The 16201-nt window shown below is 36.7% G+C and overlaps 2 protein-coding genes across 3 annotated transcripts in view; both read left to right on the plus strand.

Moving 5' to 3' along the window:
- Nucleotides 1-662: 662 nt before the first annotated feature.
- LOC139132013 (bifunctional epoxide hydrolase 2-like) overlaps nt 663-16201 on the plus strand; it is a 30692-nt gene continuing 15153 nt past the window's right edge. The window contains exons 1-5 of the mRNA XM_070698368.1: nt 663-761; nt 2229-2390; nt 4637-4721; nt 7065-7221; nt 8352-8542. Coding sequence (XP_070554469.1) covers nt 2284-2390; nt 4637-4721; nt 7065-7221; nt 8352-8542 — 540 coding nt within the window. The 5' untranslated portion in view covers nt 663-761; nt 2229-2283. The remainder of the gene's footprint in view (nt 762-2228; nt 2391-4636; nt 4722-7064; nt 7222-8351; nt 8543-16201) is intronic.
- LOC139132011 (uncharacterized) lies at nt 9578-16013 on the plus strand. 2 transcript variants are annotated; one of them, XM_070698366.1, is made up of 5 exons: nt 9578-9896; nt 10489-11905; nt 12330-12492; nt 13057-13244; nt 14782-14857. In XM_070698366.1, the coding sequence occupies exons 1-5, from the start codon at nt 9707-9709 to the stop codon at nt 14783-14785; spliced, it is 1962 nt and encodes a 653-aa protein (XP_070554467.1). In that variant the 5' UTR covers nt 9578-9706; the 3' UTR covers nt 14786-14857. The 2 variants fall into 2 exon arrangements, with proteins under 2 accessions (XP_070554467.1, XP_070554466.1); XM_070698365.1 differs by having other exon boundaries at nt 9579-9896; nt 13057-13236; nt 14782-16013.

The raw sequence follows: 16201 nt of genomic DNA on the forward strand, positions 1-16201 counted from the left end.
TGAACGAGGATGTCTTTTATGTTTTTACCTTTATATGTATAATACATTTTTCTGGAAATGTTGTGGCCAGTGTTTGACCGCTCTGAACCCCTGCCGACCTACATACCCTATTTTTGAAAACCATGTTATCGGAACAGCACAATTTATTGTTTTTGGCCTAAAATGCCATAACAATTAATTCTTCCAGTCGGAAAAACTACCTCGCCTCATCACTTGATCACCCGCAATAGACGTTAATATCAAGCAGTAGTGAAAATAAGCCTAAACACCCGGAGATAATTAACATGATTAGGGTAAACAACACTATCGTATGTTCAAAATGGGCGGCAAGGTAAATTACATGGAATTGTCGCCATTATAATTCATTATAGCCAGCTGCAACTGTTGAGACCGTGATCCGACAATGAAGACACCACAGCCCATGCCTAAATACTATCTCCTAGCACATATTTAAAAGTAATACATTTCCATTATCCACCGATGTTAATGATAAAATTGTCAAAAGTGTTCATAAACTCGGAAAAAAATCACAGCATTCTCGATTTCTGTCAGTTACTGGGATTGTTTCAGACCTTACCCGATTGAAGTTTTTGAAAGGCATAAGGCTTACAGTGGGACACCCCCTGAAATACATGACGTATGCTTTACAAGTGGCGACCAATCAGAAGTATTTCCTGCCATTTCACGACAGGTCGCTATCGGGTGAGCTGTGAGCAGTCCGAGACCGAGATATCTAGGAAAACTTCGTTGTTCGTATAACGGTGAGATTAGGGGCATCTATGTGATTAATGATGAAGTATGCTTATTTGGCCGTTGATTGACCCAGTTTATTTGACTGTAGCGTGGCTTTTTGAGCGCGAAACTGTCTGTTGAATTTGTTGGCGAGCCTTCGGCTTCCTCACTTGTTCACCATTCATTCATTATTTCAAGTTCGCGAAGCGCCCTTGGTTCTTATATCTGTACGGTCACGCTGCAATAATACACTCGATCCGACTACGTACACAGGGAGATTTTACGCACAGAATCCACGTACGGCCTAGAGTTTTTCGCTCGAAAATTTTGTTTGTGAAATTTTGGTCACGCACGTATATGATGTTATACATATTCATATTTAGGGACGCTGTTGTGTTAATATCAGCTGACTGTACAAATATGCGAATTCTCGAGTAGTATTTTTATGATGTACAGTTTAAACTGGTCACAACCTTTGGCAGATCACCTTTAGTCTGGTTCCTTTGGGTCGGCCTACCCCGGCTCTTTCTTGCACTCGCTAACGAAAAGGGTCAGGTAGGTACGCGCTATTCTATCCACGACTGTCATTGGACGACACAGTGGAACATGTTGATTGGCTGAGAAAGTTTACAGGAAGCAATCTGCTCCATATTCAGTGTCTGCTGGGTTGCAGCAGTGTTTCTTTATCGTTCGGGACAAAAACGTTGATTTGGTCATTCCGACCACAGAGGACCAAGTAATCTGATTGTTGTTGTTTGTGTTGTTGTTTATGTTTATCTAGTTTCGTTGTTGTTGATCAATGAAATTTAATGAACATAGTAACAGTGTTGCTATTGTTTCTCTCTTCCTACAATGTAATTTATTGGGAGAGAGTTGCAATGGGTGAAAATAATGATTGTGTCCTTGTAGTGTTTCTTATGACATTTACATTACGTGTGAAACAACAACAACGCTATGGTCATGTCCATTGAATTTGATTGGTCAACAACAACAACAACACAATCAATATAAATATAAACAACAATACAAACAACAACCATATTACAAGATCCCCTGTGATTCTGACAAAGTACAAACTTTTATGAGTCAATCGCTGGTGCATTTCACCTCATACTTTTTACAATCAAAACAGATTGATTGTTTGAAGGCTTGTTTTGATGGTGACTGCCCCTGACTTGTCGCCGAGTTACTGTGAAGGGTACAGTCATTTCAAATTTTCCAGCCTGACACACACTAGCCGTTATGCCTATAATCTGGGCTAAATGGTTGCTGCATACCTACTACCTGACCCTTTTCATTAGCACAGCACAACCATCATTGGGAACGAGGGGTTTGGGGGACAGGGAACCAAGCTACCTTAAGCCCTGTTTTGTGAATAATTATATAGGATCAAATATGTATTTTGTGAATGATGTTTTAAATAGGTCTGCATAGAAAAGTCACTGAAAGATGGTCTGGGCAGAAAAGTCACCTAAAGTTAAATATCTGTTCTATAGGTAGTGACACTTAGACAGTACTACTAGTACTTAATTACGACTACAAGCAGAAACGATGTCAAAAAGAGCAGTAAAGGCAGTACTTTTTGATGTGGGTGGAGTCATTAGAAGTCCACCGCCGTCAGGGGTTGCAGGATATGCTGAATCCATAGGTCTACCGAGGTAAGTGAACTTGAAGTTCATAGGCGAAGATGGTGCTATTCGCCCAGGGGCAAAATGGACGTGTTTTAATGACATCCTGTTGTCTCAGAAACAGGCGATGTCGTTGTCAATATCACTATTCCAGATTTCAGCTATGTTTTACTGTTTGTCTTAATTCATGTAATTGTACAAAGAAAATACTGGATTGTTAAAGAGGCACTCCCACTTGGTAACATTTTTAAAACACATTTTTTTAATGCCAACTGTCGATATTTGACGTGGCGACTGCGCGCGGATCGCGAGATATCGATAAAAGGTTTACGATCGTTTCTGATTTTGACCCGAAATCCCCCGACGGTTTGTTGTTGTGCTGATTGATGATATTCCAGGGAGTCTAAAATAAGTTCGAACGACGCGATTAATTTATTTCCCACTGCAAAGACTTTGTATACAGCATTATGCCTTTACCTCAGGTAAGTTTTTAAAACTTCTCCTTAGTTTTTGTCGTCTTCATTATTCTAAATCAGTTGTATTATATTTTTAACAAATACTACATAAACATCAGTTTTTACATGTCAAATATTAACCGCCTCCAATGACTACATTTTGTCGTCTGCCACACACGCGCGTGGTATGCGTCTATGCATACCACGCGGCAGCCGCTATGTATCAACCACACATAACTGTGCTAGTCACCTATGCGAATTCCGGTGGAATCAGCAAAAATTGTTTTTCGTTTATACGCCAAGTCAGAAAGACTCAGCTTTCTCCCACGGGACATGACCGATCACCGACACATACTGTTGCGTACAGCAGCGTCAGCATAGACTCATACTCCATAGCTTAGTTGACAATGGCCCCAGTGCCGAACGTTCGATGTTCGGAAGCTGAATTTAGGTGGGCCACCGGAATTCAAACTTTTACTTTTTAGCTCATATTTGGTTTTATATATAAATACCAAAAAGAGCTTATATGATGAGTCTGAGTGGCGTCTGTATGTCTGTATATTTGTGGGTATGTGCGGATGTATGTCCGTCACACGCAAAGGCTCCCATACCGCCAAAGCTACCGTCTCAGTATTTGGTGTACAGGTAGATGTAGGGGTTTAGATGTGAATTTGTTCAAATGAACACATCAGTGTCAAAAATGTGCAAATGAGGTAAGAAAAAGGGAAATACTGCAAGTGTGCAGGAGTGGTGGCAGTGAGCTGAATCAGCCCACACATCTGAATAAGGGGATTTTGACCTTTAACCTATTTGTATTCAGGGTACCTATTATGTTTGGGAGTGGTAGCAGTAACTGAAACAGCTAATTGTTCATTTCCTGTCATTGTTTAAGAACTGTGACATATTAACAGATCTGCTTAAACCATATGGATGTCTATTTTGGTACATCCATGGTAGAAAGATTCTCTGCTATGCATGTTGCTAAAGTTGACCTTCAGTACCTAAAGTTTCAGACCTTATTTACTTTTGTCATTCGTAATTTTCTGGTTTAAATATTTCTTGTTGTTTTTCTGGTTGTACTGTGCAGAAATTGTCATAACATCAATGTATAATTTTCCTGCACTAAACAGATAGAAATAACACTTATTGTTGATCTTTGGTATGTACCAATTCTGATCAAATTTGAGCGACACTGTATAATTGCGGTATTTTTAGAAGACATGTTTTTATCGATATCTCGCGATCTGCGCACAGTTGCCATGTCAAATATCGACCGTTGGCATTAAAAAAATGTGCTTTGAAAATGTTAGCAAGTGGGAGTGTCACTTTAAGTACTTGGTGAACTACAGAGTCCACAGGCTGATAAAAAAAATAAAATAAAAAATAAGGAAAAAATAAAGCAGGTCATGTGAATTTAAATGACAAAGCAAGTGATCTCTCAATAATGTGCCTATTTAGTAGGTGTGGTTTGCATAAGTAAGCATATATTTGCATACTGTCGTGGTCTGAACCAATCGTATTTGAGTTATATACAGTGCTAATTATTTCCTTTTTTTCCAATCACAATGTTCCACTCTCACCAGCCAGCATTGTGTATATTTCTCAGTTCATTTGCCAGTGACATTACAAGAGTATTATAGGGCACAGATATCCTAACAAAGATATGTTCTTATTTATTGGCAGCATATGTGTATATTTGCCAACCATATTAACATTGCACCCCTGGACTTCAGTTCATGTCAGTATTGGAAGGAGAGGGTATGTGATCCTCTATACAGGGAAATGAGAGGCAAAGGATTCAATGTTATTCTGTTTCTGTAGAAATTTTCTGACGGATGTAATACAGAGAGGTGCACCGGACAATGCTTTCTTTAAGATGGAAAGAGGAGAACTCACAACTACTGAGGTAAGAAGCAGTGTTTCTGAATGTCTAACTAGCCGTTCATTTTTGGAACTAACAGAAAAGTATTTCAAGAACAAATAAAGAGTGGCTTGACTGTGTCGGTCCATTCTTCCAAACTTCCTTTTTGAAATGGTGTTGACACCAAGGCTATTTAAGAAAGGCCTTTACTCAAGCACCACTGGCTTGATTAACAGTATGTTCGAAACAGTTAAACCATTAACGTTTGTCATTGTTTTGTCAACATGTATTCTATAAAACTACTTTCATTTCAAAAGAGAATGGATCAATTCAATGAAGGGGCACTATGATTTACTGTAACTCACTGATCTTGTCATATGCCTTGTTATGAGAAAAAAACAGAAATAAACTTTGTCACCATGATACCAAGGGATATCACCATAATACAAACCATTATTGGATATCATCATACAAACATTGTAAAGAAACGTGAATTTTGTTGTGCCTGGTTGAACAATAATAAGTCATAGTGACAGGGGTTTCATGAAGTTTTGAAGTAGGGGGCTAGAATGGAAAAGTAGACGGCTTGCAGCTGCCATGACCACAAAGCGGTCGTTGTCGGGGAGGGAAACCCTGAAAAATGAGCTAAAATTTACTTTTTACAGCTTACAATCACTGTGTTCATATCATAAAAGCCATTTTCCTAGGAGATTAGGCCTAAATATGATAATTCATAATTAAAATTGATAAAATGTGGTAATGTTGACGATAATTTGAACAAAGAAAAGTCTTTAGAGCCTCTATGCTTTTAGGAGGTAAACTATAATAATTCACTATTATTAATGATATAAATTTGATATGTAGATGATATTATGCGGTGTTACATCTAGACAGGGGGATAGGGGTTCCCTCTCTGTTGAAATGTTGGCACCCCCAATTAATTTGTCAAGGGGACCACTCCCCCCTTCCATGAAATGGTGCCAGTCACACCTTAGCGGTACAAGTAGAACACATGAACTGATGAAACGCCCCCAAAATTTTCTGGGAATGGGGAAAATCCCCCTTGTTGATGCCATCCTGGATGAAACACTTATAATGTTATGCTTAAAATTAAGAACCCTGATGTTTGGTATGGAAATCTGTAGATGAAGAACTTTGATACCACTGGAGAGGTAAAAAGGATAATTTATATAACGAATAATGATAAAAAATGACAATCATTACCATATTTCGCAATTAGAATCAAAGACCCTCAAGGTTATTTGACTATATGGGTATGCAAAGTAAGAACCTTGATATAGGATATGAAAATTTGTACGTTCAGAAGCGCACATTTGGATTTAACCTGACGATCGCTTTTGAAGTGAATTTAGAAGTCTGATCGTATTGTAACAACTCTGGGCGACGTTCTTATTGGCGTCGATAGACCGAAGAGCAGTACATATCATACGTCCAGCTGGTTAAACTCCTTCACAATTACACCTACCGCAGTGCAACGCACATCGGCTTACTAAAATTCCAACTGTAATCGGAAAGTTTTTGGTGAGAAAAAAATCAGGTCATTGCCTCCGAAAACAGTCCTCTTGTTTCTTGGTCCACTTCAAAACCGAGGATCGTACAGCGAAGCTTGACCTTGCGATCGCTTCCGTCTTCATTTGTTCATCGACCATTTTGAGTTGAGCTAACGACGGCTGACAGGTGTAGTATGCACGTTTTCGTTAGCGTATATAAAGGTCACCAAATAGGAATCAGCAATTCAGGTAGCCAATAGAATCGTCAATTGCAATTCCGATTTTTATTGAGGCAGTATATACGCAAGACCGTGCTGCATTGTAGTACAAGGCGATCGTAGTAGTCGCTCGTCTTCTAAATTTTGTTTCACATAAAAGCCGTTGAAAAGTTTGATTACACAGCTTGTGAAACTTGTCCGTGTCATTTAAGATGGTAAAAAATATTGTAGCTATGAAAGAGTTCAAATTTCCCAAAAAGTAGCCGGCGAAATCGTGAGAGTAACCGGTCAATTTTGCCGGCTGCCGGCTCTTAATGAAACCGCTGAGTGATTCTTTACAGTGATGAAAGATTTATAAATTACACAAATAAATAAATATATAGAGAAAACAAAAAATACTAAAATCCTTGTGCATTGTCTGTTACACTAAAAGAAAAATTTATTCTTGTTTGTTGATTCACTTTTATTTGTATACATGTTCATTTAGCTGTGTAGTAATCACTATACTTCCTTTAATACTGGCTGCAATGATCCTGAATGCAGCTTCTATAATTCTATTATACCTTGACCATTGGCATTCTATGGAAAATCCACAAATCTCAATAAAATAGTGATCTTAGACTTTGAAGCCCAGGATTCCCTCACTCTGCATTTTTCAGTTCGCTGTAGAGTTCCGAAAAGAAGTTGACAAGGCACTGAAAGAAGCAAACTTGACAATGCCTGAGGAATTTGATGCATTTAAGATGGTGATGACAATAACAGACAACAAAGCTGTACCAAGTGTACTTCAGGCAATGACAACTCTCAGAAAAAATGGTAAGAACAATTTATTTAAGGTGGTTGGAAAGGCTAGAGCGTCAGTTATAAATTTCAACAAAACTATTAAAATATAAAAGTAGTCAACATTCTCTGTGGAATAAAAAAAACTAGACATTTGGGCACAAAGGCATTGCAGAGTTATAGCCTGTTAAAAGTTCTGAAAAACTGACCAAATAAGAAGAAGTTGGGGAGTCCTTAGTGTATTAACTATGGTAGAGGTCCCCTAGCTTTTAATAAAATGTTTGAAAAGGGAAAGTCATTATTTGCTGTTTTTCAGGAAAGTTTGACAAGGCGGTGCTGGCATTCAGAGTGAGTGACTGCTATTGTAAATGCATTTTTAGATTCATTGAGTGTCAAAGAGGTGTCAAAAGTGAGATTAACCAAAAAAACCTGCTCTATGACTTCAAAAGAGGGGTGCAAATATGGCTTGTTTTCAACATTTTTGACAGAATAACAGTTTTCCTACATAATTGTACACCAATTTAATCCAACTTTAAAATGAGATATGGACATGGAATTTTTACAGCCTATTAACAAGGTTACAGACAAGATTTGTACGGCAAAATTTTCCTGTATTTGAAGTACTTTTTGAAAAATCACATTTTGAAATTTGAAAGAATTTTTAATAATTTTTTGATATATAAACCCATGTAAAATCATAAAAACAAATTTTATTTACAAATCCTGCCGTCCAAATCTTACAATAAATAGTGTCAACATATTCATAACTAATTTGGTAATATTAATACTATCCAATTATTATTAAATTCAAATATGTAAAAAAAATATGAAAAATTAAATTTTAATATTTACTGGTGTCATATTTCAAAATCATGGCTGCAAATATACAATTTTTATATTCTTTGGAGAAAATATTAACTAAGAGAGTTATCCTGAAAATTTGAACCAAATATCTTGATTCTAACACTTGAAACTTGACATTAACTCTGAGAAAAGAATTGGTGCAAAAATAGCCTTTCCAACCACCTTAAAGTCGTTGACGCACTGATGCTCGTAAAGAAATTAAGAAGCATGAAATTTTAACAGCAATATTTGTGATTCTGTCCATGAAACCAAGGCAAATACATGTATATAGTATGCATGGTTTTTCTTTTACTGTTTCATAGGTTTGAAGGTTGGAGTTTTGACAAACAACTACATCAGTGACATTCCCAACAGGAAGCCAAACTCCAATTTTATTATGGCACTCCGACACTTTGCAGATCACATTGTGGAGTCTTGTAGAGCTGGTGTACGGAAACCAGCTCCTGAAATTTACAAAATGGCTTGTGATGCTCTGGGTGTAGCGCCCTCTGAGGTGAGTTGGGGAGAAGAATCTCACAGATAGTTAAACAATACATTTTTCTAACAATAATATTTGTCTTTCTACTAAAATAATTCAGCCATCAATGAATTTCTTAGATCTGTCTCATTACTTCATCTCCTTTCCAATTTGATATCATTATGCAATGCAAGACTCAATACTATTTTTGAAACAGTGTGATTTTGGCAAAAGCATATATATATATATATATATATATATATATATATATATATATATATATATATATATATATATATATATATATATATATATATATATATATATATATATATATATTTGGCAAAAGCATATATATATATATATATATATATATATATATATATATATATATATATATATATATATATTTATATATGGGTCGCACGCAAGTAGAAATCAGATATAATCGATAACTATTGTTATGCAAATAAACGTGCACGAACAGAGTACGCGCGAAATTAGAATATTTTATCGGTGACTGACCCGAGGACTGCCATTTACGTAGCTCAATAAACAAAGTCATTTCCGCTGAAACAAGTAGAATCATAGAAGAATATTCCAGGTAAGTAACTAAATTTTGACTTCGGCTTTATTTTAATAGTTTTATGATCGAATTTTTAGAAAAATTTCAACGAAAAATCCACATAGTAATTTTGCCTACTGTGCGGTAAAAACAGGCTACGCGCTACGATTTCCCGCCGTATGCATTTTACCGCGGTCATTATGCAGAACTTCAGAAAGACCGCGATTTTTTACTCAAACGTTAATTTAACTTTTAATACATTCTTTAACAAACGAATTGTATCACCTTTGGAAGGTTTTCTGCCGTCTTCCGATTGAAAAGTAAATGGTTTCGTTATTGACATGGTGGATTTACGGCGAGAGGGACCATAATGTTCGGCGGATTGTCAACCCTGACCTTCCAAGAAGATTATGTCAATATAAAACAATTGTCGGGAGCAAAAAAGCAAACCTATCTGATAATTAGGCACTTTACACCGAAATTACCCGAGGTTTTGCCCGGAAGTTTTGACGGCACAGCGATTCCTGAATGATTTGACCTGTTGTTTGTTTACGGGTCAGTACAATGACCTCAACTCATGACCTCAATATGGCGTCGATCACAATGGATCTTGTTCACGTTCGTTGCCTACAGCAATGGAAAATCTGGACCCTTCAACTAGTCTGGCGTCGTCACAGACATCCAGTCAAGATCCAGAGTATGTTCCTGAGGGGTGTGACTCCCCTGATCGCGTTGGTACCTATTTCCAAGGAGTTTCTCGTTCGAGTTACACCCTTCGTCCTGACCTTACCCGTCAGTTGACCCGACGTGACTGCGAGTTCGATGGTGAGTAATGACTTAATTGGTCAAGGTATCACACGGCATGGGCCATTATTTCACCATTGAGTCACATATATTGCGAACAAAATTGCAATTATTTATTATTAGAGTTTTATGCATCATTCAATTTTGCTTAAATTTTACTTTTGGTGGTAGGTTTTGCATGATTGTGTTTATCAAGTGCGGACCAGCATTACTTCCGCGTTACACTGTTTTGAACAATCACCTTTGTATGTGGGTGTTTTACGTTCAATTCTTCCCCCCTCTCCCCTTTCCTCTTTCTCACGTGTAGTACTCTATAAAATATATTAACACTTGTATAATACAAATCATGAATTTCCTGAACCGGTGGCATTGTTCAGTATTAACGTGAAGCCCCCAGTCAATTGTCAGGTTTATCTAACAAAAATATTTATTCGATAAGAATTGCAATGGAAAGCGATAGAATGACAAACTGTTAATGGGCAGTTCACACGTCCATTGATGTAAGCGGACCAGGGATTGAGAAGGGCACTTTTAACTCAATAAATGACCCCACATTGATAACGTTTCTGGTACAGAATAATACCTAATTTTTTCCTTGTGTTCTCTTTTACAGGTAATTGTCAGAGTAAAGCATCAACCTCTGATGTGTGTTCCATATGTGAACCTGTTTTAACACAGGCAGCTGTCAGTTTTTTTACCATCCAACACTGGGGTAATGTGTTAAAGAAACGACAGAGTGCTCATCAGGAACCTGTAAAGGTTTCAAATAGGCAGTGGAGGAACATTGTCGAAGAAAATAGATGGATCCGGGGAAACCTGTTTGATCCTGCGGGTAATTATTTATTTTGCCAGCAGTGTATTATTGCTGTTTTGGATGTGTCTCGTCAGCGGCTAGCCAGTCAGAGAGACATCAAACGACAAGAATTCCTCAATCCTGTTGTACTGTTAACCAAAAGACATGTGACAAACGAGAAACTGGAAAAATATGTCCTCATTCCAGACAATTCCCTGCAGTGGGATGAATGGTGGGCTAGTCTTTCCAGTGATGATGAAGTGGAAGTGAGGCAATTTGCAGCTCGTCATGGTCTGGAAGGAAAAGTCTCCAACAACAGCAAAAACGATGTAAAGGAACAGTTCCTTGAATTTGTTGATGCAAATACCTACCCAACAGGACGTTCAGAATACAGTGCCAGTGGTGGACCGTTATATTATTTTCTTCCTGTTTTTACACGTGTGTCTATCCCCAAAGTGTCAGAAAATAATTACAACACAAAATTGATGCAGTCTGTTGTGAGTGTATTTAACCAAACTCAACAACAGTTAGGAAGAGAGACAGTGAGCAGCAGAGCAGCAGAGGGCTGGTTATCACAACACAGACCACGCCATTCAATTCAACCACATAAGTCTGACTATTGTAACACCTGCAAAGAGGTCAGTAAAGAAATCTTAACAAAATCCACAACAGTTCAAAGAATGAGAGAATCTGGAGATGCGGAAGACAGTGAACTGGAAAGAGTGAAACTAGTTGTGGAAAGTCTAAAGAAACATTTGGCAGAACACAAAAAAGAAGCAGCAGCAGCACAGCACTTCTACAAGAAATCATGTCAGCATGCCTTTGATCACCAAAAGAAAATCGAAGAACGTGAAGAGACAATGGGAACACATGAAGAAGAAATTCAGCTGTTAGAGATGAAGACAGACTATATTGCTTGCTATAGCTTTGATTACAAAATGGTGATCACACTTCCACAGTGGCATTTAACACCCCAACCAGCCATGTCATACTATAAAATGAAATTGTGTGTAGATGAAGCTGCTGTTATCCAACATAACACTGGCAAGGCTTACACATACATCTTTGATGAAAGATTTGGACCAAAGAACAGCAGTCATACTCTGTCAATTTTAAGTCACCACATCAACAACCTAGACACTTCCTGGATTACCAAAGTCATGGTATTCATGGACAATGCTCCAAGTACCAACAAGAACACATGGCTTGTGTGTTGGATTAAAGAAATGATGCTCAAGTAAGTTACATGTACACATATTGAATTCACTCTTGATTGGTAAAACTCATTTTACAGGAGAGATTGACAAAAAAGTTAGATGAGATTTGTGCGAAAACACCCACATTTAATAATCTAGATAATGCAGATGACTTTGATCATACTCACACAGTAAAGGATAATAAAATACAGAATGTTTTGCTGAATGATAAAAAAATACGCCAATATTTTTTTGAAACTTTGAAGTTTTGTTCATTAGACTGAATATGCAAATTGCAATTGCGAAATTGCACCAAACTTTTCTTGTACATGAAATCTACCTTGGATGCAAATTATTAGGAAATGTCTTGCTGGTAAAGTTTACAGTGATGTTAAAGCTTTACTTCAAGATAGTTAAGCTTAATCGTCAGTATAATAAATTAACCCATGGAATTTTTGGTTTCAGACATGAAACACTTGAGTATCTTCGGATTGGTTTCCTGCAAGCCGGACATTCTAAATCAATGCCAGATTGGGTGTTTGCCAGCATATCATCAACAATGAAAAAACAAGACATGTTCACTGTCAGAGATGTGCAAGATATATCTTCACCATATAGTGAAGCTAAGGTAACTTTGTCTGTATTATACTATACATGCATATCTACCATAAGAAGCCTGGTCACTAATGATTTGAATCTTACTTGACAAATATACAAATTACAACTTAATCTTAATTCATGGCAGAGTAACTACATTGACCATTTTGGTCTACTTTTCCCTTCTGTTCACATACCTCCAAGTTAAACAGCATCAAAGTCAAATACTGATTGAATTCCAAAATAATGGTCTTCATAGCTGTTCTAGTGTGCTGTACTATAAATTTGTAAGATGCATCTAAATGAGCTTGCGATAACTAACATATTATGAAGCCATCGTCTGACACACACAACTGATGCATGATGATTTATTGTATGCAGAAAAGATGCGCACTTCCTCAAATCAGTCCCCAGCTGGCAATATTACTTTTAATGTCAATATTTCCACTATATTATTTGGCACAATCTCAGCCAATAACAAGTTCAGAATAATACGCGAGTTGTAATAAAATGATATCACTCACCTTGTATCAGGTCATCAAGTTCTTTCATTTTAATGACAATAGATTGTTTGTTTATTTTATTTCAATAATAGATTCTGTGTGATACTGATTTCAATGATTGGAGAAAGTTCCTGCGTGACAAGTATGGAAATGTGGTTGTACATGGTATTGGTGCATACCATGACATCAGAGGAGAGAGACAGCATGGCCAAGTAGTTGTCATGGCAAAGGAGGAGTTAGACAGTGGCACATGGCAGGATATTACACCAGAGGTATCAAAGTTTGTGCATCTTAATTATCATACAACGTCACAGTAACTCTGCCTTTCATTATACACTGTCTGTAACTTTTGGCAAGTTGAACAAGAAAATTTTATGAATGTGCAGAACAAAACTAGTGAGCAAATAGACAAAAGTTACAGGTAGTGCAGTTTTAAAGGAACAAAGTCACTCACTTATTACAATATTTGAGTCATTTTAGATGTTTTGTAGGTTATGTATGGTGTGCTCATTGAAATACTCTAAATCACTAGTTTTTACTGAACATATATTGCCTGGTCATGAGGGCTATAGCACCCATTGTTGTTAGTTACCAGAATCACATGCTCTTTGCAGAGGCGGTAGGCCAAGGGAAATAGAATGTGATTCTGGTAACTCGAGAGCATGAAGGAGTAATGAATTGGTGCTTTAGCAAAAATATTGGCCAGGTAGTATGTGTATTATGATAAACCTCATGCTTATGCTGTTGCAGTGTTGAAGAAGTTTCATATTCAGTTCGTGCAAAGTTGACATCCATTGCATTGGCGACGGCATCATTGAGGCTAGCAATGACTGTGGCCTGGTATCTGTTCATTTGTTGATGAACTTCCTTTAATAAACTGGAAAGTGTATGGCTTATTTCTCTCGCCTTGTCTAACCAACTCTACTATAACTTCTCTTGAGTTTGAGAAATGACAATGACAGAAGCTGCCATTTTGTCAGACGACACTGAACAACATGACCTGCTGTGAACTCACGTTGGTCACATGACCGGGTAATAGATGATGTGACTATTTCCCTAGGGAAATAGTCATTCTATTTTCCTATCATGTGACTGATTCTAGTAAATTATAACAGAGCATGAGCATGAGGTATATTATAAATTCAACTCTCGCTCTACAAATGGCCATAGCATGTGAACGCTACCATTATATGGTCTTTTGGTACATATCAAAATTTAAATGATTGATGTAAACATGCATGCTTTATAGCTTGTACAGAGATTGATCCCTTTTCAGTGAGTATGAATATTTCATAAGAAACTAAAATAACCAAAATAATATCAAATAATCTAATTTTCCTGGTTTGTTATTGCCTTTGCTGCTTGGGTTAGACAGCAAAACCTCCAACAAAGAGGTGTATGATTCATAAGTTGTACATTGTGTTATGTCGTATCAGTGTTACTGCTCTGTCTTTTAATTATCATGATAGCAGGTCAAAACTTGCTAACATGACAACTACGGTATGACTAGTGTAGGCTGGAAAGTGATCAGAAGTAATAATTGTTCATGTTACAGTGTTCTCCCAGAGCATTAGCATAGTGGCGCCATCGCTCTGTAATTTTTGGTAAACAATAGAAGCAATTATGTCTATTGTTATGCAAATTATCCACTGCTCTGCCAAAAAAAATCCTGGGGAGTACACTGTAATATATTTCAATAGTTTAATACACAAAGTGTCATCAAACCAGTTGCCATTATCTGCTGGACACTGATGCATATAACGTTTTGTCTAAATTTGTATTTTTAAAAGAAATATTGTGTTTTTACCAATGTGTAGGTAGTGTTTGAGCAAGCAGCTATTCAGAACATCACACCAAGACTGATCAGTGCAGATAAGCTGAAGCAACTCACAGAAATGTATGATCGGTTTGTACCAAATGAACACCGCATTGACTTTCTTCCAGCCTTACCAGAGAATACAGAGTGTGACATTTCACCAGCTATTACTGATCAGCATGGATCATCATCTGCTGCCATTGGGAAGCAACACATGAAGTCATTGAAAAAGTCTCGGAGACATTAATCTGGACTCTTGTTTGACAAACAGAAAAATATATGTATATCTGTAAAATATGTACTAGCTTTAAATTTGAAAAATTATACTGTTTTTTTACCAGACAAATATTTTCGCTTTGTATTTTGGCCTTTACAAGTGCGTGTCCAAAAGCAAAAAGTCAAGTTGGTGTTTTCATATTTGAGCTAGTGTAATATGTACCTTCTTTGGTTCATAGTGCTTGTATGGACAAATATCACACGGCAAATAAGATTGCAGATGAATGTTTTGTGGCTTTTCATTTTTCAAAATCTTTAGGAATTGTGCAGGTATTGTTTTCCATCCTGGTGACATTTTCAGCAACTAAACAAATTTCCCTAACTGTTAATTATTATTTATTAGCTAACAAATCCAAATATAGGTAATACTTTCTGTAATGTATCTTTCCACAAATAACCCCAGTGAACCACCAATTTTCATAAGACTTTTAAAGGGCAAAGGTCATTGAAAAAGTGTCAGAATTTGTACAATTTTGTACAGCTAATCAAAATTTACATAATGATATGGAGATGTAATTAGTATGGTGTTTATCTCTCTCATATATTTTACATTCATCTTCATTTGTCCTATTGGTCTTACAAACATTTGAACAATACTTGAATGGTGGTCTTCAAAATGACTCATCATCAGATTTTAAAATTTCAAAAATACTCATTTATGTCATTTGAATAAATAAATACTAATCTCCCTCAATCTTGCATTAGATGGGAGACTGATATGAGATTTTTACTCATTATATGTACTCCAAAGTGATATTTATTAAATGAATACTGACAAAGCGACAAAGCTATAACTCACTTTCTTCTGTGTTTCAAAGTTGTCTTTCAAGACAAATCTCTCGATGTTACAGGAGCAGTTAATTGAATTTGTGCATTTTGATAGTCTTTTTATTTTTAAATATTGTGTCAAGAGTATTTTAAATATATTTGAATAAAATAGAATCAATGTGCATCCAATTTAGTGTTCATTTTGTCAATGCTAAGTGATGGTAATTCTCAATAGAATTGCCTGTATTTTCAGGGCAGCCTGATAGGCAATACATGCGTATGTATGTTTGTAAACACTTTTCTCCAATTTTCAGCTGGAATTCAGTTGTGAAACTTCACAAGGATAAAATTCACATGACCCCCTTCAAAAAAATTCA

This window comes from Ptychodera flava, chromosome 4, assembly GCF_041260155.1.
Source record: "Ptychodera flava strain L36383 chromosome 4, AS_Pfla_20210202, whole genome shotgun sequence".
Lineage (NCBI taxonomy): Eukaryota > Metazoa > Hemichordata > Enteropneusta > Ptychoderidae > Ptychodera > Ptychodera flava.